The following is a 24,470-nucleotide window of genomic DNA, read 5'->3' as shown; positions in this document are numbered from 1 at the left end:
CGGAGATTTCAAGTCTTCCTCGTAGTTTTTAGATCACCTCTAGAGACCACCGTGTCTTATTCTTGTTAACGAATGATGACACTGTCCAAACTAAAAGAAATAAAATATGTTCCAGAGAAACTTAGCATCACAGTTCATTAACATTGTCAGTAATATGACATGGCGGAGTGTAACGTTTCCCACGGTGGATTACACAACTAGACAATAGCTCAGGATCCGACCCACCCGCTATTTGTAGAATTTGTTCATCGCCTAAGGGATATGTATTTTTAAGGAAAATAATTTCCAGTCAGATTATTTTGCAGTCAATTTATGTTAAGCTACATTTTTATTACTAATACGTTTGGGTTTCCCGGATTCACAGTACACATACAATAGAATGGGATACTTTCTGAGCTGCAGACAAATATCACAATATATTTATGTAATATAATAGCTAAACCTACAAATTTATTTTGTATACGGTTTGAAGATATAGCGTAAATTATCTTTAATAGATTGAAATTGTAGATTGGGGTCGTGGAGAATGGACCCTGTTGATGGTCGGCATTCAGTGTCCAGAAAAGTTTGTTTTAAAACGATAGAACCCAGATTTCTCGAAAGTATACAGGATTCAAATCAAGTGTGGTAAACATCCATGTTTTCCAACGAATAAGCTGACGTCTATAGTTATAATTTTCCAAGACCCGGCTGCTGTGTGGGTATATTTTCTCGCATTGCATGGCTATCTTTTAATTCCATTTAAAAATATCTGTCACTTAAGGTATATGATATTCTTTTATTATTATTTTGAAAAATAATGAATTATGTATTCAATATTATTAAATCCTACTTTTATTTTTTCACTTTATTTTCAGGTGCCTTTCTAATTCCATATGCCGTTATGTTAGCAATAGAAGGTATTCCATTGTTTTATCTAGAACTGGCCATAGGACAAAGACTTCGCAAAGGTGCTTATGGTGCGTGGAATCAAGTGTCACCATATCTAGGAGGAATCGGTATAGCTTCTTCTATTGCGTCGTTTAATGTATCGCTGTACTATAATACTATCATGGCCTGGTGTTTGGTGTATTTAGTTCAAAGTTTTCAGAGTCCATTACCTTGGGCTACGTGTCCACATAATCTCGGACCCAACGATTCTTATGTCCCTGTGCCAGAATGTGAGGTAAGCATGCATAAGTTATAGTGTTAAACGTCTAGATCTGAAATTAAAGATAGTTCAGCAGCGAAAAACAGAAACACCAATAAATTTTTTTTGAAAATTCGATTATAATTTCTTCAATACGTCCTACTTTTCTGCTCCGACTGGGCCAATGAAGATGGGCATACATCATACAGTGTGCTATGAGGGAAAGTTTGTGCGAACAGCGGCGCTACGGCATACTCATATATCCAATTCCAACTTCCAAGGGATCTTTTACGTGTACGCCAATGTGTACACGGGACCATCGGTGTATATATAATGGGTGTATATATAATAATAATAATAATGATAATTAATTTATATAGTGCCGACAATTCAACTCAGCCAGCTGCTTTCGGGCGCCTTACATAAGTACAACTAATATAAAATTACAACAATCACAACACATTAATCCATAAAAAAGACATAAACAAAGAAGAGAGAACATTATTTAGTACACATGGTAAAAGTCTGACACAAACACAGCTAGAACCGTATTCAATCAGTTGTATATTTGATTAAAAATTTCGGTTTTGAGATACTTTTTAAAACCTTTAATATAATTTTCGCTTTTGGTTTCGTTTCATATTGAATTCCATAACTTCGGAGATCCAACTGCGAAAGATCTATCACCGGAGTTGGTTTTTGAAACAGGCTTAATTAAGAGGTTGCCTGATTGTGATCGAAAGGTTCTGCAGGTATTGGCGTGAAGGATCGTCATTTAGAGCAGAATACGTAATAGACAGTATTTTAAAATTGATACGTTAACGGACTGGAAGCCAATTGGAGATCTTTCAGAATTGGTGTCATGTGTCGAGTCTTGATGTAACCATAGTGTTTACCAGCATTTTAGCCGTGTCACTATCAATGAAAGATTTAACTAATTTTTCCAATATTATAAATCTGAAATTAATACTTTTACACATGGCCGAAATTTGTCTATTCATGTCCAGATTAGAGTCAAAATAAAGACCAAGATTTTTTTACAGAATCTGTTGGTGTAATAGATATATTTTTGTCAATTTGATCGTTTTCTGTTTTAGATTTTAGTAGTCGCTGCCTGCTGCCGACTTTCATTATTTCTGTTTTGTCATCGTTGAGTTTTAATTTGAGTGTCGTCGGCGTACAGATGGTAGTTAAGATCGTGTTTACCATCCTGAGAGTCAGCGAGTGGAATTGTTCCAAGACCTGATCGTATAGTATCAACTTTGGTTATGAAAAAATTAACAAAATCATTTGCCAAAACTTTTGAGTCCCGATTTACTGGGAGTGTCTGTTCTGACCCGTCTTTATTTAGAATTGTATTGATAATCTTGTGAAATTCGCTGATATTACCACGATTCTCAAGAATACTGATCATAACATGGCGAAGTTTAACATTTCTTATTGTAGTGTTAGTCTCATTTTTACATTTTATATATATTTGCCTGTGTATTTCTAGATTTGAATTTCGCCACTGTTTTTCCGCTGTTTACATTTTCTGAATTTCATCATTAAACCAATTTCTATTTGATCTGATAGTTATACTTTTAGTTTAATTTAATAAGAATTCTATTATATTGTTCAATCTTATGATGAATATTATCTGTTCATAAAACTGCTCATAAGTTATGTCGCCTTTGAATTGCTCAACGTCAATGTTTCTAGTTTTTTGGAAAGATTAGTGCGTTTTATTGGTCCAGATTTATAAAGTCATTTTTAACATGAATGGCATTTAGTAAATAATCATTGATTCTCGTAATAATAATGTCTAGGGTATGACCAGCGCGATGAGAAGGCTCAGTTATCTGAGTAAGATTAAGTTGAGAAGTTCAGTGATATTCTTTGTATGTCTGTCAAGTGGGATATCGAGGTGAATATTGAAATCCCCAACTATAACTAAACGCCCCGACGCGGAAGACAAAACATGGAGTAGATCAGAAAATTCTTCAAGACATTTTCCAAAGTTAGATTTGTTATTTTTTTATGCTGGAGGCACAAGATGGATAATTTCACTTTTGTATGGAAGCCTATAACTACCATTCATAATTTCTACTTTTCGCCTCTTCAGAACACGAAAGTCGAAAAGTCGAAAAGTAGAAGTTACGACAAAATGTGAGGCGACAAGACGGTATACAAGCCAAAATCAACTCGAAAATAGGAAATTAAGAAATAATACACCGCGATAATAGCGCCCCCACGTTTTTTCTTAATTTCTACTTTTCGACTTGCATTTTGGCTTGTATACCGTCTTGTCGACTTTCGACTTAGTCATATTTTTGTATTTATTGATGTCAGTAAGAAGGCGCCAAGTCGCTATACAAGCCAAAATGCAACTCGAAAAGTAGAAATTAGGAAATTAACACACTGCGCTATTAGCGACCTATGATCTGTCGTACTGTCGACTTTTCGACTTTCGACTTTTCTACTTTTCGACTTTCGACTTTTCGCCTAGGAAGTTGTTGTAGTCTCTGCCTTCCAGGTCACATTTGAATACGCGCAATTCCCGTTAACAAAAATGTCTGTGTGATAGAGTCTAGTAATGATGGTGATTATTTTGGTTAACACTCTTACGTAGCCAATACAAAGTGACAAGCATCATAGCCACTAGACCAGAATGATTGACCGCTGCCAGCCTTCACCTTCGAAATATCAAGGGAAATAATTTGAACAATTGGGGGCAGACCACATTGACTACTACATAAATGTTAAAACCCGTTTACCTGCTATTCCAGGCCAGGAGTTTAAAGTAGAAAAATAAACTAATATAGCCTTATTTATATCGCTAACTTTGACAATCTTTCAACCATAACGCCATTAATCCCGCCCCCAATATACACAAAAAAGTGACGAAAGAAATAAATATTCTATACACCCCCACCCACCACCCACAAACACCGTATTTATATCGGAGATCGGCTCTCACAACAGCAGGATTTTTTTAAAATTTCGATTGGCCCCAAGACACGATTTTGTATTTAGATTCGTGTCACAGCAGGAATTTCATCATTGGTCCCAACCACAGGATTTTTTTTAGGTTATCCCTCACGGCAGGGATTTTGCTCAGATTAATCTCCAGCGGGATTTTTCTGTACTGATTTATATTAGTTCAGATTGGCCTTCACAGCAGGATGTTCTATAGGTTGGTCCCAACAGTAATATTTTCTATAGATTACTATTACAGCATATTTATTACTATTACAGCATATTTATTAATATAACAGCATATTTACTATTCAAAACAAGTAGGGGATATTTGATTTTTAAGTGTTATTAAAGTCACCTAATGTAACTGACGAAGAAACAAATGACAAAATGAAATGAAGTTCACATTCATCGATTTATTCCAAATGATCGTTAGACTAAGTAAGTCACAGACTGACCATTGTAAGGGTAAAATGATACCCGGGGTCAAACAGCAAAGTTACCGCAGCATCACAACCAAGTCAGTAACGGGTAAATCCTCCTCTGTTTGCCAAACAAGCATTGATCCGACGTGGCATACTCCTAATGAGACGTCTAAGGTCATTTTGGTCCAGATTGTCCCATTCCTGTTGCAACGCAGCAGCAAGTTCTTGGACATTGGCAGGACGTTGTTGACGTTGACGTAACCTCTGTCCAAGCATGTCCCAGACATGCTCGATGGGGGAGAGGTCGGGACTCAGTGCTGGCCAAGGTAATGTGGTGATGTTCTGTTGTTGGAGGTAACCTGTAACGATCCTGGCCCAGTGACATCTTGCGTTGTCATCCTGGAAGATGAAACGGCGGCCATGACGTCGTGCGAACGGCACAACATGGACTGCCAAGATGTTGTCCCGGTAGTACTGGCCTGTAACACGCCCTGCAACAACATGTAAAGCCGTTCTTCCAGCAACAGTGATGCCTCCCCACACCATAACAGAACCATCCCCAAATCGATCATGTCTGATGACGTTAACGTCTTGGAAGCGCTCGTTTCGACGACGCCACACCCTCCTACGTCTGTCCAAAAAATCAACAGTGAACCTTGACTCATCTGAAAACATCACATTGCTCCAGCGTCGATTATCCCAGTGTTGACGATCCCTACACCAACGACGTCTTGCCTGAATGTGATGATCTCTCAAACAAGGGATCACGCGAGGACGTCGGGCGCGAAGGTGACCTCTATGCAGTCGATTCCGAATCGTCTGGCCACTCACTCTCACACCAGTGTCTGTTTGAAGACGAGCGCTGATCTGATTTGCTGTGATGACACGATTTCTCAAGGCCAAGGTACGGATAAATCGATCCTGGGCTTGAGTTGTCGCCCTTGGTCGACCTGAGCGTGGTCTGTCCTGTACAGATTGTGTATCACGGTATCTGGACCATAGCCTGCTTATGACAGACTGAGAAACATTCATCGTCCGCGCCACAACCGCCTGTGTTGTGCCGATCTGTAGCATGCCAAGGGCACGTAACCTTTCATTTTGGGTAAGCCGACGCATATCAAAATTTGTTTTCTGGTCACTAAAACAATTAAACTGATGTTTCCACCCTGGAATTCAATGTCACAATGACTGTAACATTCAAAGTCAGAGTCGTGCAAATCTTGGGTTGGACCCCCATGATGATCCCAAGCATCACCTGCATTCCATGCGGTAGCTATTGGTGCGTTTGGGCGTCACATGTAACTGGAAATGTTTCTTCTGTTAGGTTCTATAGTGACTGTTTTCATAGTCATTTGCATATTTTAGTATTATGCCCCCAAAATCAAATATCCCCTACTTTTTTTTAATAGTATATTATTTATTACTTCTACAGCATATTTATTACTATTACAGCATATTTATAGTGGACCCTTTCATATACCGTGTGCAGTGGCACTTTACAAACTGGCAATGTAACCATATATAAAAAAAAACAAAACAAAACAAACCAACAAGCAAAATTATGGACATATTATCAGTCGCATACTGTGTCAGTTAAATCCTGTTTAAATAAACGTGTTAAGTTGTTTTTAAAAGAATATAAAGATGTACACTATTATATAGTAAATGGAAGATTATTTCATAAAACAGGCAGTTAAAAACTAAAAGAGTCCCGGCGATAAGAGACAAATAAAACAGGGTTGGCCCTATGTAGGCTATGAATGTTCGGCGCATCAGAATTTTTCGTCACAATAGCAATTACAACAGAATGGCTTTTCAGCTTGGTTCACACAATAGGATTTTCTATAGACTGGTTCCAACAGCACCATTTTTCTTTAGAATATCCATTATATCAGGAATTTCGTGAGATTATCCATCACAGCAGATTTATTCGGCAGAATAGCCACTACAACAGACTTTTTTTTTGTCAGAATAGCTATCGCAGCAGAATTTTCTATAGAATGGTCCCAGCAATTGGAATTGTGATTAGATTATTCAGCAGAGCAGGAATTTTCGTAAGATTATTCACCACAGCAAAAAAAAAATTCATCACAATAGCCATTACACCAGAATTTTCGTCACAATAGCCATTACACCAGAATTTTCGTCACAATAGCCATTACACCAGAATGGCTTTCTAGCTTGGTTCTCACAGTAGGATTTTCTATAGATTGGTTCCAAAAGCACCATTTTTCTTTAGAATATCAGGAATTTCGTGAGATTATCAATCACAGTAGAAATATTCGGCAGAATAGCCACTACACCAGACTAATTTTTTTGTCAGAATAGCTATCGCAGCAGAATTTTCTATAGAATGGTCCCAGCAATTACTAGACTCTATCACACAGACATTTTTGTTAACGGGAATTGCGCGTATTCAAATGTGACCTGGAAGGCAGAGACTACAACAACTTCCTAGGCGAAAAGTCGAAAGTCGAAAAGTAGAAAAGTAGAAAAGTCGACAGTACGACAGATCATAGGTCGCTAATAGCGCAGTGTGTTAATTTCCTAATTTCTACTTTTCGAGTTGCATTTTGGCTTGTATAGCGTGTTGGCGCCTTCTTACTGACATCAATAAATACAAAAATATGACTAAGTCGAAAGTCGACAAGACGGTATGCAAGCCAAAATGCAAGTCGAAAAGTAGAAATTAAGAAAAAACGGGGGGCGCTATTATCGCGGTGTGTTATTTCTTAATTTCCTATTTTCGAGTTGATTTTGGCTTGTATACCGTCTTGTCGCCTCACATTTTGTCGTAACTTCTACTTTTCGACTTTTCGACTTTCGTGTTCTGAAGAGGCGAAAAGTAGAAATTATGAATGGTAGTTATAGGCTTCCATACTTTTGCACTGAAATCTCAGCTGCAGGATCTCAAAGCTGTTATATTTGGATGAATTGAGTATAGATGACGCCATAGACTTTCTCTGGACGATACCACTCCATTCCTACATTCTCTTTTAGCAAGTGAAAAATCTTAATTTTCGGGGATGAGTTGGTTTATAGCAAAGTTATCTGTTGACTTTACCACGTTTCGGTTAAAACAAAAATGTTAAGATCATTATCATATATGTATTCTCCCAATTCGTCAGTTTTGTTTTTGACAGATTGTGCATTAAGTAAACATAATTTAAAAGAATCAGAGATTTTGGGTTTATATGGCAGTTTTTCAATATGTTTATTGATTGGTATTTTGTAAAGATTAGAGAACTTTACTTCCCTGTGTGCCTTGAATAAGTTAGTTTTGTTAGTTGTAATCACTTTGTTCTTTCTATCCCATTTCCGTCCACCTCTGGCCCCTCTAGTTCGAAAACAATGATGATTACTGTTGATCAGTTGAGGTGGATTAAAGGTTGTTAGTGAGTACAATTGATAACTTGAGGTGGTCATTTGTCCCTTTTGTATACAATCCAATAATATAAAACACAGTTTTGCAAATATCTTATAAAATATATCCCAAAAGAGTAAAAGTTTGGCAGTAACGTTGTCATATATGATTTAAAAGTTTCTATGCTAAAAGTCATAACACAACACAAGCAACACAGTAAAAAAAAGATTCAAATACACAGAGCACATATATCACAGCTGCCTCTAAAATCTATCGTTTGGATTGTATTATATTATTAAGTATGTGACCCTTGTTGACAACTTTTGTTTATTTTGTAAGAAAAGCAGCCCACCAAGTTACTTCTGGTACAGAGACACCTTACAGACAGCTCCCTCTATAGAAGCTACCAGTTATCTAAACTGGAAAATGTGTGTTGGTTTACTGGGTGCATGGATTATCGTCTATCTCTGTATGATTAAAGGCATTAAATCTTCTGGAAAGGTAAGTGTATTTTATTTTATAAATATCAATCTGATTTAAAATTTTCAAAGGAATAGATGCCATATTTATGGTTAGCCTTGATTTTTAACGTTACAGTATACCGTATATATACTCTTCAAAAAAGTATGGGATATTGAAATGCAAATACCTATGCAGGTTGTGATATGATAAATAGCCATGGACACTTGACATGCTTTGAGAGTATGTTCACAGATGAAGAACTTATCGCCCCAACAGAACCACTGGGCTGCACGTGCGACACGCAATAGCGCCATACACGTGGGAGGGGTTCATTGTCAAATTTGACACTTCAAGGAAGGGTTGATGAAAACTGCCGCGTGTTGGTTTATCCTATCCATGTTTGCTTTCCTGTCGGTTCTTGCATAAGATTTACTGTTTAGCGTATCTTTGCCTTGAGAAGTATTCAACATGATGAACGTCTACGTGCTATTGGCATGCTTCAAATGGGTTCTACACAGCGAGCAGTAGCCAACATGCTTAATGTGTCACAGTCTGTGACCAGCAGACTGTGGAACCGGTACCAACAAACACACAATGTTGATGATAGACCTCGTTCAGGTCATCCTAGAGCCACTACACAAGCCCAGGATCGATACATTCGTACACAGGTCCTGCGAAATCGAGGTCAAACGGCCAATCAGCTTTCTGTAAACTTGTACCAAGTTACAGGAATTCGAGTTACACCCCAAACGATTAGAAATCGGCTACATGCAGCCCATTTGCATGCGCGACGACCGTGTGTTGTGCCTCCATTAACTCGCCAGCACATGGCAAACAGGCGTCAATGGTGTAGGCAGCGTGTAATGTTCTCAGATGAGTCTAGATTTACTCTGGATTTCACCGATAGGCCTGCTCGTGTTTGGAGACGTGTAAATGGGCGTCATGCTAACGTTAACGTCAGACAGCATGACAGATTCGGGCCTGGGTCTGTTATGGTGTGGGGAGGAATCACCATGACTGGCAGAACGGACTTGCATATTGTTCAAGGCAGGGTCACTGGTGTGTACTACCGTGACCACATCCTGGCACCGATAGTTCTGCCCTTTGCCCAACGTGCAGGTCGACGTTTCATCTTTCAAGATGGCAATGCCCGTGGCCACCACGCTCGTGTCGTGAATGACTACCTCCAGCGTTACCATATTGTCCATATGCCTTGGGCAGTCATGAGTCCTGACCTTTCCCCTATAGAGCATGTCTGGATTATGATCGGGAGACTTGTTCGTCAACGTCAACCTACAACACTGCAAGAATTAGCCATGGGACTACAAGAGGAGTGGGTTAGATCGCCCCAAATCGTGATTGGACGGTTGATTAGGAGCATACCACGACGAATTGCTGACTGTCTGAGGATTGGTGGAGCAATTACTCATTATTAACACAAAAATCAAAAACGTCCATTTTCACTTTTGACAGTGTATCTCTTCGCGAGTGAAATGGAGCCGTCAGATAAGCCGCCCATATGAACTGTTTATGTTCATGTGTAGGCAATTGGCCTGTTATTAACATACACTGGTTACCTCTAATAAAAACAGCAGTGCATTTCCGCAGTTTTGTATTGTTTCTGAATATCCCCTACTTTTTCTGAAGAGTATATTATATGCAATATATCCTCGTGATTGTTACATCTACATATACTCGTACCTATTCTCACTAAGCGTAAAGTGTACACACTCTCTCTCTCTAAGGGCGATTAGGCCCATGGGCGTTTTATTATATATTCTATAAACCAATATATGACATTATTGGGTAAGGTCAAAAGTAATGTTGGAGTAAATAATTATGAGGCAATACAACGCTAGTGTAACCATTTTCCTTCATTTTCATCTCAAATAAAGTGTTACGCCAAAAACGAAGATGATTACAGTGGATAATAAAATTTCTCAAAATATTTGAGAAAATAATATATAAACACGTCTTTAACTTCTTAACGGACAATTCAATACTAACAATACTGCAAAGTGGTTTCCTACTAGGTGATTCTACTATCTTCCAATTAACAGATCTAAATCTAAATAACAGATATACCAGGATCGTCTTTTGTGACAGAGTATGGCATGCCAGACTCTGTTACATGCTGGATGCTGCTGGGGTCCGAGGAGGGTATTATTAAGGTTCAAGATCTATTTAAACAATCGACACCAATGCGTCGCCGCAGGTGTCCCACAGGGCAGTGTATTGGGGTCACTATTACTTTTTATTATATATCAACGACATTGTGAATGATATGCAATCAAACATCAGACTATTTGCAGATGACACTTCTCTGTACATAAAAATAGATGATCCAGAGGCATGCGCAGCTACCCTAAACAAAACTCTCAAAACAATCAATGCATGGACGGAAACGTGGCTAGTGACATTTAACCCCCTCAAGACAGAAACTTTAACCCTCACGACTAAACGCAACATTGTGAAACCACCCCTATTAATGAAATCAATGAGAATAAAGGAAGTAACTGAACATAAACATTTTGAAATTACTTTTTAAACCAATTGTAAATGGAACAGCCACATTGATAGTATCATTAGTAAAGTATGAAATATCCTTTGAAATATCCTTAAAATATCGTTTAAACAGAAAATCGCTAAACACCTTATATTCTTCATTCAATCTGTCGCGGCTAAAGGTACTAGCCATGATTCCCTCTTTGCGGAAACTGTGTTTATTCCACTCAAAGAACGACAAAATGGACACAAAGTAAAGTAAAATTCCTATACAAAATTATAAATAACCTTACTCCTCCCTATCTTAAGAATCTCATAAATCTCGACCCAGCAAATTTATATTCATTTCGAAATGAAGATAAAATAAAAGAAATTTGATGTCATATCGAAATTTGTTCTAAATCATTTATCCCATCCAGTATAAGAGAATTGAATAAACTCAATGGTCCAGGTCAAAACAGTGGCTGGTAACTTTTGAGGTCAATAATAAAGTAAAAAATAAAATGTTAACTGCTTGCCTCACATGAATCATATAATTATCCACTACTTAAACATACATTATGTAAGAGCTAAAACTTCCTATTGCAGGTCTTTTTTTTAGGCCTGAAATGTTATATAAACTATTACACGTAATTAGACATTTATTAACATGAAAAGACCTTAATCAACTCTTGATGCCATCTTATGTGTCGGATTTTCACTGGATTTGAATCCTACCTGGTGCTCAACGTTCATTGATGATTAAATCCAAAAATGGATAATCGAGACTATGTTTTTATCGTACCGACTTCAGTAATGGTGATCGAAGCTAGGCCTAAAATTCAATCGCTAATATCTCTGTTCAGCGTGGAGCAATTTGACTTAAATTTTGAGCATATTCCTTTTACATTATCAAGTTTTTAACTATTATAGCGAGAACTGGCAGCTCTTTAACTAATCTTCCATAATATAGCTTTAAAGGTAGATAGAACATACTAATTCTGGAATATGATTATGAGTTTCAATTTGGTGCTCAACGTTCATTGATGATTAAATCCAAAAATGGATAATCGAGACTATGTTTTTTTTATCGTACCGACTTTAGTAATGGTGATCGAAGCTAAGCCGAAAATTCAATCGCTAATATCTCTGTTCAGAGTGGAGCAATTTGACTTAAATTTTGAGCATATTCCTTTTACATTATCAAGTTTTTAACTATTAAAACGAGAACTGACAGCTCTTTATCTAATCTTCCATAATATATCTTTAAAGGTAGATAGAACATACTAATTCTGGAATATGACTATGAGTTTCAATTTTAAAATATAATATATTTCCCAAAGTGTAATTTTTTTGCCAACCTGGACATCAGATTAGGGTGCTTGGGCTAACTCTTTTACTTGACACCAACTCTAACACTAGCACTATCTTTTTATTCTGACCTCACACTTTGTATATTTAGTGTATATTTAACCTCTTTTTTGCATATACGGTACCTGACTATCTCACTCACCCTCCACCCTCCTTAAAATCCTCTATTTACCGCCGCTATACTATTAGGATTTTGACAATAGACAAAATTTTGGCTGTACGCTAAAAATGAGTAGTAGATATTAAACCAAGCATATTACGTATACTAACATGATTTGGTTATCATTTTCGTATAGCTAAATTTTTACGGTGCTAAATATCTCTTAAAATTGATTTATTATTTCATACGGTGAACATAATAGCCTTATAATTTAAAAAAACCTAATTATATTTTTTCATCTATTCTTATCGCAAGCCCCACCGACCCCAGACCAACATAATTAGATCGGCAGAATGGTGAATGGTGAAATTGTTGTGCATTTTGTAGTAAAAGTCCTAAATTTAACGCAATGATAAGATATGGTATAGTAAACAATATTGCATGTGGATCCCTTCGAAATTCATCTACGGTAATAATTCCGATTCAAGCAGATTCCTGTTTTGTGGGGACGAATATTTAAAATATCAGCTGCGCATTTACGAATCCAAAACCATAAAGGAAATGCAAAGCAAATATATTTGGTGGTTTAAGAACGGCTGCGTGATCTAGCAGCATTTTTAAATAAATACCCTGTCACATTTTTCTTATTCTCGAACTCTATTGTATTGGTAAAGTCATTGCATCAGACTGTTGGAAATTGAACGTAATTTTACGTGGCTAAGCTTCACATATATAAATTTTTCTAAAAAAAAAAAAAACCCACAAAAACAATCGTATGTTTTATTACTTCCATTACGAAAATCCCATCACTGTGCCAAATTTGATGCTTCTACCACAAAATAAATGTAGAATTCTAAAGAAATTTGGTCCGATTATATCGAACTAAACAGACTGACTACTAGCGGAACAGATCATGACAATTTTTTCAAAAATGTTCGCTTCTGACTACTTTCAATTTTTTTTTTTTTAAACTCTATAGTTCATTTGGCCCAACTAATAATAACATGTTGTAGTTTCGCGCGAATTGTTGAAGTAAGAACTCATTTTAATAATATGTCAGAAAGGGGTTATTTTAGCAAATAATAGTTTGAAATTGTCCAAAACCTTGGATCAACCCGAAGCAGGGGTAAAGAGAATCTGGCTAGAGCTAGTCAATATTTGTACCATGCATGCTATTGTTCCTAGAATGAATTAGGGGCAAAACCAACCGATTCAGACTAAAGACTCCCATAGCTAGAAAGATGGGTTGTTAGTTCTTTTAACCGAAGCATCTCTTTTGCTAATCAGATTCCCGTGATAGCATTGTCTTAATGGCATTTTAATTTAATATAAGAGCGAGGAAAATTCTGATAGTGGTTTGCCTGCAGCTATTTTTGGTTTACTTTCTACTTTCCAAGATGAAGTAGTCTGGAAACAGGTCGGCCTAATAAAAGTCTTAATATGATTACTGTAATGTTAGATGGCACGGAGCCGACAGTTTAACTATGATGTAGCAGGTGCTATATTGTAATGAGACGCCCAATGTCATTAGAAGTTTACAAACGTATTACCCAGAAAAATGTCTTTCATATATTGGCACAGCTCGTAAAGAACCGTTATTGCTTTACACAGCCCAATAATTAACATTATTCTATAGGCGTGATGAGAATGTAAATAGGTTCATTGGAGATTGGTAACATTGCTTCCAAAGTTTATTATTACACTCTTCACACGCTTCTGTTATACAATATTAACCTTTAACGGGGAAATCATTCACAAAGTATTTATCATAAAATTTTCAGGAAATTGGGTCAATAGAAAAACTACAAAGTTCGAAAACTGTATACATGGCCTCCCAGGGGCCAATCACGAGCCACGTACCCCCATAGATTATATTGGTAATAATTTCGAGCATAAAACCAGTCGGCGTAATAACATTATTGAAATTAATGACAATTATTGTTCAAGATTGAAGCCCTGGTTTTTAGCCCATAGCCAATCTTTTCAAAAATATTCAATCTTACTAATCACCGACAAGATGCAAAAGGGGCGTTTTGCTAAACAGTACAAGTATATAAAAACAGGCAACGACATCGGAAAATAACGCATGAATACTACGATGAATGCAACATTTTTTAACTACTTAAACTGGCCGAAGGTCTATATCGCAGAGCTACCAAATCTAATGTGGTTACCGATACAATGAATACAGCTTGTTGATCGACTAGATAAAGAAGATGCTTGTGTAAATTTGATCTTTAAATGACGCGAATCTTGGATTCGTTATCAATTCAACCTCTACTAATTCTATTTCTGGTCACATTTGAAATCCAACCCCCGATTCATCACCACAGGAATGAGATGGAAAATACCAACGCCCAAACTAAAGCAGCCCGGGCCAGCAACTGGGCAATTAATTATTGTGATCATTTTCTTCGGAAATAAATATACTCTTCAAAAAAAGTAGGGGGTATTGAAATGCAAATACCTATGCAGGTTGTGATATGATAAATAGTCATGGACACTTGACATGCTTTGAGAGTATGTTCACAGATGAAGAACTTATCGTCCCAACAGAACCACTTAGCTGCATGTGCGACACGCAATAGCGCCATACATGTGGGAGGGGTTCATTTTCAAATTTGACACTTCAAGGAAGGGTTGATGAAAACTGCCGCTTGCTGGTTTATCCTATCCACATTTGCTGTCCTATCGGTTCTTTCATAAAATTTACTGTTTAGCGTATCTTTGCTTTAGTGTGTTACGTTTAATTTGATCGGGAGACGTGTTCGTCGTCGTCAACGTCAACCGACAACACTGCAAGAATTGGCCGTGGCACTGCAAGAGGAGTGGGTCAGATTGCCCCAAATCGCGATTCGACGGTTGATTAGGAGCATGCCACGACGAATTGCTGAATGTATGAGGATTGGTGGAGCAATTACTCATTATTAAGACAAAAATCAAAAACGTCCATTTTCACTTTTGACCGTGTATCTCTTTGCGAGTGAAATGGGGCCGTCAGATAAGCCGCTCATATGAACTGTTTATGTTCATGCGTAGGCTATTGGCCTGTTATTAACATACACTGGTCACCTCTAATAAAAACACCAGTGCATTTCCGCAGTTTTGTATTGTTTCTGAATATCCCCTACTATTTTTGAAGAGTATATATTGTATCTAGAACAAATCTAGAATGATTTAATAAAATATGTATGTAACTATTATGGTGACGCATTTTAGTTTATAAGAGACCGTGTACTTCCTGTTAGTTATGTCGAAAGAATATTTTATGTATTAGAATCTGTATGATTTTGGTTCATTCTTCAGAAGGTATAAGATATTTTATTTATAAGAATCTCTGTTTTTTAAGTTGTTTCTATAATGAGGATAGGACATTATATTTATGAGAACACTGAATACTGCAAGAGTGATAAGATATTGAATTTATTAAATCTATGTACTTTAAGCTATTTTATTTATTAGTCTCCTTGTACTTCTGATTAAATTCTAATTCATACACAATGTGTTTCATATATTTGCGATTTCTGTATCTGATGAATAACATGAAATAGAACATAAAAATATCTCACTTATTTTCTAACGAGTATAAGACCTAAGAACAAACTAAAATATCCATTACATTGAATTTAGGCAGCATATCAGTTTATGATTAAATGAAGATAATGTCACGAACGACGTACTTAAAAAGATTACTTCCTTTACTTACATCCTAGCAGATTTCAATCACGCAACATAGGAATACATGCAATCAATAACCTTTATTCATTCCACTAAAACTCATTGAAACTTTGGGATAAAATAGGAACTTCTTATGCTATTAGTAAAATTAGAAATGGCATGAAATCCTATTTGCTTGTTATATCAATTCAAAGAAATCACTGTTAGAGATGTACATCGATTTTGACTGGACCAGTGTTGAAAGAATTGGGCTACACATGGCATTCCCTTTGTTGGCTTCAGAAGTTCGTCTCTATAACATAAACGCTTAAATTAATTTGAACCACACCGGAATGTTGAATGTCTGTAATACAAATTTATAACAAATTAAGATTTAGCTGTGTGGACTTCTCAAATAAATCAAAAGTGGTATTTAGGCGTACTAATTACACCAAATGTAATCCAGCATTCATTCAGATATCTGTATTGACTAACTAAGGATCGACTTTGAGAGAGAGAAATGGGGTTTAACGTCCACCCGACACAAACTAGGTCATTTCGGAACTAACACACGGCACTTTAAAGCTCTTGCTCTGGTGTTATATGACAGCGAATATAACATTATATTATACCTCACAGCAGAATTAAGTTCTTTGAATACAAAAGTACACTGGTTTACAAATAAACTTTAAAATGGAGATCATTCTTCTTATTCTTGTGTGGCTTAACGTCCCCTTCTACCTAGAGTGATATCGCAGACAAATGTTTCCATAGAAAGTTAGAAACTTGCTGGGTGGGCCAGTCATAATAGAGAGACTAGTCTTGATAGGTACAGGCAGTCGGGGCAAAAAACAAAGTATCCTCCATTCCCTTCTTAAAAAGAAGAAATATACTCTCAAGGTGAGATGAAAAAATAAATATCGGAACAATATAGTGGAGCGATTATTACGTGTTAATTGACATTTGCTACCGAAATTTCACATCAAATATCACTCGCATTAATCAAAATGACCCTTGAGTTGACATCAATCAGATTTACTAACAAATCAATGACCGACCAAATCAAAGGCCGAACGCAAAACAATATATGGGGTAGCTTGTATTTGTCTCGGCACCTAACTGTGTTTGAGATACGTCTTACACTATCGAATATTGGTTTAAACAACAGTAGAATCTGTATTAAGCAGCCACTCAGATGAATTGCCATGACTGGCCGTTTAACGTGAGTGATCTCTAGATAAAATCTCAGGTTAGTGCTGGCATCAAGTTAATTTGATGCTTGGATGCATTGGGAGCAACCATCAATATTTGCATCGGTAAATTTGGGTAAGAACGAAAATTCTTTAACTCAGATCTCTGATATATCTTCTGTAATACTGTCTATAATTTCATGTATTCGATAATGTCCATTTTTGTGAAGAAAATCCATGAATTAATTTTATTTTATCAAAAAAGCACATGTCATAAAAACCATCGCTGAATTTGTCACCGATTTTCATGGGATGTAACTGTATGTAATATAGGGGGCGCTCAAACTTCTATTTAGCAACAAAGTGGCGATGGTTTTTTGTCATTAAACATCAAAACCTTCAAAATAAAGCTTATTCCACGATTTCTACCCGACAAGCCGACGGATGAGATTTGTGTAACAAACTGAATCAGACTAATAATGGATAATATAGAGACTTAGATGATTGTCCAGTGTGCAGGGCTGGAGATAACTTAAGAGTTGTTTATGGAGATTTAAATCGTTTTGATAAAAGAATATATCGTTGGACTTCTTGGAAAATAAGTGTGTTTATCTCAGGACTAAATTTTGTTGACCCATACAACAGACAATTGATTGTTTTACGATTATGTTGAAGGTTATGGATTGTCTGATTGCTTGCATCTGAATGTAAGGGGCATACGAGTAAATAGTGTTCAGTGTTCAGGATCTTTGACGTGTCTGAGGAATTTATGGCCTTGTAGATTTGAGCAGCATAATCTTAGTTTACAGTTGATTATTTGTAATTTTCTTTTCCTTAGATAGTAATACGGTGGCACGATGGTATCTAATTTTTTAGAGAATTTCCAAAGATAGCAAGGGATCGAGAGTTTCTAATCTCAGCGTTAAGTTTGTTCCATTCTCGTATACTTGAAGGGATGAAGGATTCAGAGAATATTTCGGTTCTGCATCTGATTTCCTTTAGTTTATCTTTGTTTCTAAGGGTATAATTAATAGGAGTAGAGGAAACTTCTAACAGGCCATAGAGATATGATGTCGCGAGGTTGTAAATAATTTTATATTTTAATTTTATGACGTCGGCGTCTTTCCAAGAGTGGAACGAACTCAGTCTCTTTATAGAGTAAGGCATGGCTAGTACCTCTAACCGCCCCACAGATAGTGCGTAGTGCATCTTATTGTAAGGATTCTAGTTTGTTAGCTAAATAATCTCTTCACCCATTCAAGAAAATATCGGCATAAACAAAGTATCGAAGAATAAAAGAACAGTAAATTGTGTTTAAAGATTTTCTTTAGAGAGCGAAGGCAATTTACTAGTTTGGATACTTTGCTTACGATGCTATCTATATGATTATTCTATTTACATTTAGGTTGAAAGATTAGACCTAGATGTTTATGTTCACTTACTTCTTTGATTTGTACCTGTTTTATAAATAATGGTAGTTTAACTATGTTGGGTTTGGTAGTAATAGTCAGTATCTCTGTTTTAGGGGGTTAAAAGTTACTAGCCATGTTTTTTGATTCTATTTAAGTCATCGTTGATAGTAGCAGCACTTGCCTCTGGATTTCCAACTTTTAAGTATAAAGAGGTATCGTCAGCAAATAATCTGATGTTAGAATTTATATTGTTCACTATGTCATTTATGTATATTAAGAATAAAAGGGGGCCTAGTACAGATCCCTGTGGTACACCAGCAGGGGTGCATCTGGGGTCCGAGGAGGTGGTGTCATTGATGGTTACACGTAGTCTATTTTTTTTTTAAATTTGCGAACCAGAGCAGTAGTCTTCCTCGAACCCCCGCAGCATCCAGCTTGTGACAGAGTCCGGCATGCCAAACCCTGTCAAAAGCCTTGCTGATATCACAGAAGACTTTTCTAGTGTATTGATGTTGATCGATGGCTCGACAGAAAAAGTGTGTTAGGTCGATTAATTGGAATATGGTAGAATCACCAGGAAGAAAGCCGCTCTGGACAGGTGTTAGTATGGAGTATCTATAAGGAAGACATGTTTGTAGATGATTTTTTTCAAACTTTTTGAAACTGAAGACGGAGATTGGTCTATAATTGGATGACTGATTTCTTTTGAGATGTATTTTAAGATTCGCGTATTAACTTCGTCCGGTCCTGAGGCTTTTGTGGTATCTAAACAGTCTATTAGGTATTTAACTTCCTCTGGGTTTGATACAATCTTATCGGTGCTGTTAGGATTCATAACAAGCAGTGGTAGAGCCATCTAGTTGTGATTGTTGGATAAAGAATGAGTTTAAGGAATTTGCTTTTTCAGATTGAGTAAACAAAGTGGTTTGTAGAAGCAGCGTGTGTTTTAGTATATGAATTAATAATTTTCCACTAGGTTTTTGTTCCAAAGTTTTCTGTGTCACTAAGTTTTGTCCCCCGCCTTTCAAACAAAGCGGGGGACAAAACTTAGTGACACAGAAAATGGGTTCGCCCGCCTGTCTGTCAGTCCGTCCTCCCGTCTGTCTGTCCGTCACACTTTTTGGGACACAATAACTCCCCTTCTAATTGAGCTAGAATGTTCAAACTTGGTGTAGGTGTTTATTAGGTCAAGCCTTGATGGAGTTCAAAGATGAGAATTTTCTGCTTAGGGTAAGCAGAGATAAGCATTTGGATTGGCTGATGCTTCGGAACACGATAACTTTAGTTCTAATTTAGTGAGAGTGAGGACACTTGGTGTATAGTTTATCACACCATACCTTGACTAAGTTGGATAATGAGCATTTTCTGTTCAAGGTAATCAGAGCGATAAGCAACTTGATTGGTCGCGACTTTGGAACACAATAACTCTCTTTCTAATTGAGATAGAATGTTCAAACCTGGTGTAGGCATTCCGTAGGTGAATGCCTTCAAGGCGCCCGATGATAGACATTGTCTGCATACTGTAAGCAGAGCTAAGCAATCTGATTGGTTGATGCTTTAGGGCACAATAACTTTGGTTATAATTAACTGAGAGTGATGAAACTCTAAGTATAGATTCATTATATCATTAACTTGACTAAGTTCGATGATGAGAATTTTCTGCTTAGGCTAAGGAGCGATTAGCAATTTGATTGGTCAAGACTTTGGAACGTAACAACTCTGCTTTTAATTGAGGTAGAATGTTTAAACTTGATGTAGATGTTCATTAGGTGAATGTCTTGACTGAGTTCAATGATTAATATTTCAAGCTAAGCTGAGCTAAGCAATTTCATTGGTCGATGTATTGGGACAAGATAACTTTGATTCTATCTGATAGAGAGTGATGAAACTTAGTGTATAGTTGATAATCAGTTTGATTGCTTGATACTTTTGAAAAAGTTAATGTGCGATTAATATGTGCCATCTATTTATATTGGGATTTCGGCGGGGACAGCAGCCTCACTGTTGGCTTGTTTTATCTATTTTGTCGAAGTAATCGTTTTTGCTTTTCCGAATTAGGTCTATGTAATCATTTCTAATTTTCTTATTCGGCGCTTTTTTGTGTAATCTATTTTCCTTCTTTTTCATACGTCTTATACGTCACTATTTTACATTCCCCATGTCCCGTTGGAGCTGTTGTTTTGAAATACGCCGACACCGTCAAATCCGACTTCAATGGGTTCAGGCACATAGGGTATGGTCACAGCAGCGCTGGAGAACAGTTTGGTTCAGGGATGAGTCGCGGTTCCTATTGCAATTAGGCGATGGTAGAGCGAGGGTATACCGACGACGAAATGTCACTATGCGTTTCTTTTTTTTTTTAAGAGTATATTATAAGAGTAATTGAAAACAAAGCATCTGCACTGAGTGTTACAAGTGTATGCTTCCCATTTGGAAAATTATTCAATTTGTGGTTACATAGTGATTCGGATGTTGTGTCTCCAAAAGATAGTCCTGCGATTTGACAATATTGTTGTTGTTGGTTTAGACGTTCGTGGTATTGGTTATTTGTTGATTAAAGAGATGAAACAATAGAATTTTACCGGGGAATTTATCATGAATAGGAGTGGCAACTCACCTCTGAATTACAGTATGAAGATGCTTATAAATATCGCTGCCTGAAACAAAATTTAATAATGATGAATATTGACCCTTCTAGTAGTTATATTTGATCAGTTGTTTCAAGAAACTGATTATCTGTTTCTTTTCCAAACTCCATACAGTTATTTAAAGGGTCACGAGTCCATTGCATGTTTGCTGTGTCGAGTACGGAAATTGTGTATTTCTTTACTTGCTTTGTAAATTAAGCACCTTGCAGATCATTGAAACTATCGATCGCAAATAATCCCACTAATATATTGGCACCTTTTATCTTTCATGTAGAAATAAGCTTTGCCGGAATAATTTTGATATTTCAGGTGATGTTTGTTTTTTAAAAATTTATTAATTACACTCGAATTGCTGCTTGACATGCTAGATTGCCCAAGCCCACAAATATAATGTATGTTTTTTAAGATAATAAAACAAATGCAAATAAAGCCACTATTATGTTCGTTCACTCCTGGAGTTTTACGTCCACTTCCAACAAGGGTGATATCGTAGAAAAGCCACTATACAATTTTTCTCTTGTATTTATAGGTTGTTTATGTGACAGCTACCTTCCCATACCTTGTACTGGTTGTCTTTTTCTTTAGAGGTGTGACTTTACGTGGTTTTGAAAAAGGCTTGGAACATTTATTTGTACCAGAGGTGAGATGGGTGCCTATGTATTTTTCAGTAATATGATAAATTAATGGGCCTTTCCACTTCCATTAATATTTTCAGTAAGCAAACTAAACGCAACGAAGCAATATATGAAAACTTTGAATCGCATGCACCAGTTGCAGTTTAAGCCAACGCCGGCCTCTTTATGCCCGGCTTTCACTGATGGGCTCCTAATGCTGCGAATATCCCCGAATAGTGGCGAATCGAAATTAATCATAATGACCGTTGAGAATCTGGAGTAGCTAAGAGTTACAATAATTCGTGTGTAGTCGTGTGAAACATATTCCGGGTGTCAAGTTTGGATTCGGAATGATTCGTGGCATTCGTAGCCCATATGAAAGCGGGCCACGACAGGTTTTGTTTCAAAAATCACTTATGCTCGGTTCCCACTATCACGATTTGAGCTACGATTGAAATCGTGGTTTTAATCGTGGGGTAATCATGGTGATCCTATTAGGTCACATCATATATTAAGGTCAGTCGTGGCAGTCTTGTCGATCGTATCGTAACATATCTGAACGTATCTCCATGTACCAGATCGTGGACTCAATAGGGCCAATCATATCGTAACGCATCGCACGACAGAGGGGAGCTAGCATTACGAACTTCAAGAACCGTCTATGATTTATCTACGAACCGGAAACTGGACGGCGTATATTATATTATGTAACTTAGCATATTGATTATATTGTACCCTAATTTAAGAAGGTCGCTTAGTATTGTCCTCATATTTTCTACATTTATTTGCTTTCTCGTGATTTATTTCGTATAATATTCGTATTCCAACAAAGGTAATATAATAATTGGACGATTACTTTTCTATGAAAACGTTCTCTCCGGGCTATAACTTAGCAGCTGTTATATGAAATATTTAAAAATGACTTAATTTTTTCCTTTTCAGTGGAGTAAATTGGTGGAACCGGCTGTTTGGTTAGATGCCGCTACACAGATATTTTATTCTTTTGGGCTGGCTTTTGGCTGCCTTATAGCTCTCGCTTCTTATAATCCTGTTCGCAGTAACTTTCTCAAGGAAACTTTAATAGTGACAGTCTGTGATTTCTTTACGTCGGTTTTTACTGCCATTGTTGTGTTTTCCATATTAGGTAAGACATTTGGACGATTTTGTAATTGGTGGTTGTTTAATCATTCAATGTCAGTAAGAGTTCCACGGCTAAGAAGACAGTTTCTTACGTATGTTAGTGTGGTCGTATATTCATATTTTTGGATCGTAGCTTAATGAAAATCGAAATATGGCCCCGTTTTTTAGTCTTTTTAGGTAATGTAATTGCACCGACGTTGAATATCATTTTCAAAGTGCTAGGATTGTTGGACTAAAAGGAACATTTGTATCAAAATTCAGCATCTCACATATTTTCCCACCAGTGAAATCATTAAACGCTCTTCACGTCATAGATTGTTCGTGTGGTTATAAAGATAAACTCTTTATAAATAGTATGTCGATTATTCTCGGAGTTATTGCACCGTCGTTATAAGTTGATAAACTCTATATACTCAGCAATTGAAAACATGTTTGTTTGTCTTGGGTATTGTCTCATTCATCCAGACTGGTCTGTGTTGTTATGGTCTACAGAACATGCAAGGGCTTTCTGAACAGTTCTAAGCCTATCTATGAAAGACCTGCACAAAGTCGATTGTTTCCATTTAATGTTTCTAAGTAGTCCCTTTCGAGTTGTACACACATTTGCCAACGATGTTGCAAGGTTTGGATAACTAGGAAAATACCCACAGATGCCCACAACACTGACAATACGTCTAGGGGTCAATCGTCCACCAGCCATCTCCATGTCATGCACCCAGATAATTGTTTTTTGAATGGTTGATGTTGGTGGCCTTCCAATGCTTTCTCTGTCACAATTTAATTCCGCAGCCCACTCCTTAACTGTGGAAAAGGAAAGGACATCAACCCCATGGTGGAGACTACGTCGGCACCTATCTGTGTTTGGGTTAGTCCTTCCAGTTGTAGGTATTTGGTGACTGCCCTATGATTGTACTTGTTGATAGCAAAAATGTGTTTCAACCTAAATGATCTATCGTTTTCAGAACTTTTCAGCCAACCCTCGTACAATATGACTTAAGACCAATCTTTAAGAGATAACCTTTCACAATATTCCTGAAGGAATGGTGGGGAGTATTACTAAACATCGTTATCACATTGTAATTATGATCCACCATTGACCTAGTCTGTTTGACGATAGACGACCATCCAAAATTGTAAATATTTGATTTGTCGAAAAGCAAATGCACTAAACCAGTGCTTTAAGTACAAGCAGGGTGGGGTGGGGTGGGGTGGGGGGATTGATAGGTTTCTAAATTTGGATATAGTTATTTTTTACAATCATTTTAAACAGGTCGCACTCATGACATTAAAAAACTTTTTATCGAGTGAACTCTATTAGCAAATTTGTTTTCTCTCTTGAAGTTGTATTCCATGATATTTTTCAGAACAGAACAGACGACACAGCCAAACAGACATAGTGTTGGCGACAAAATAATGATGCAACCCGCACCTGGTTGGCTACTTTCATTCCGAAAAGAGCACATACCAATCAACCAAATTAAGTTTCGTGATCTATCGGGGAACCACGGAGTTGCCT

The 24,470-nt window shown here is 37.0% G+C and overlaps 1 protein-coding gene across 1 annotated transcript in view; it reads left to right on the top strand.

Annotated features, from left to right (window-relative positions):
• Positions 1-18,180, top strand: part of LOC126815221 (sodium-dependent neutral amino acid transporter SLC6A17) — a 32,224-nt gene extending 14,044 nt beyond the window's left edge. Inside the window, exons 2-4 of the mRNA XM_050540779.1 lie at positions 858-1,165; positions 8,216-8,377; positions 18,175-18,180. Of these exons, the coding sequence (XP_050396736.1) occupies positions 858-1,165; positions 8,216-8,377; positions 18,175-18,180 (476 nt within the window). The remainder of the gene's footprint in view (positions 1-857; positions 1,166-8,215; positions 8,378-18,174) is intronic.
• Positions 18,181-24,470: the final 6,290 nt, after the last annotated feature.

This window comes from Patella vulgata, chromosome 3 (genome assembly GCF_932274485.2).
Source record: "Patella vulgata chromosome 3, xgPatVulg1.2, whole genome shotgun sequence".
Classification (NCBI taxonomy): Eukaryota; Metazoa; Mollusca; class Gastropoda; family Patellidae; genus Patella; species Patella vulgata.
This window is presented reverse-complemented; position numbering and strand designations above follow the sequence as displayed.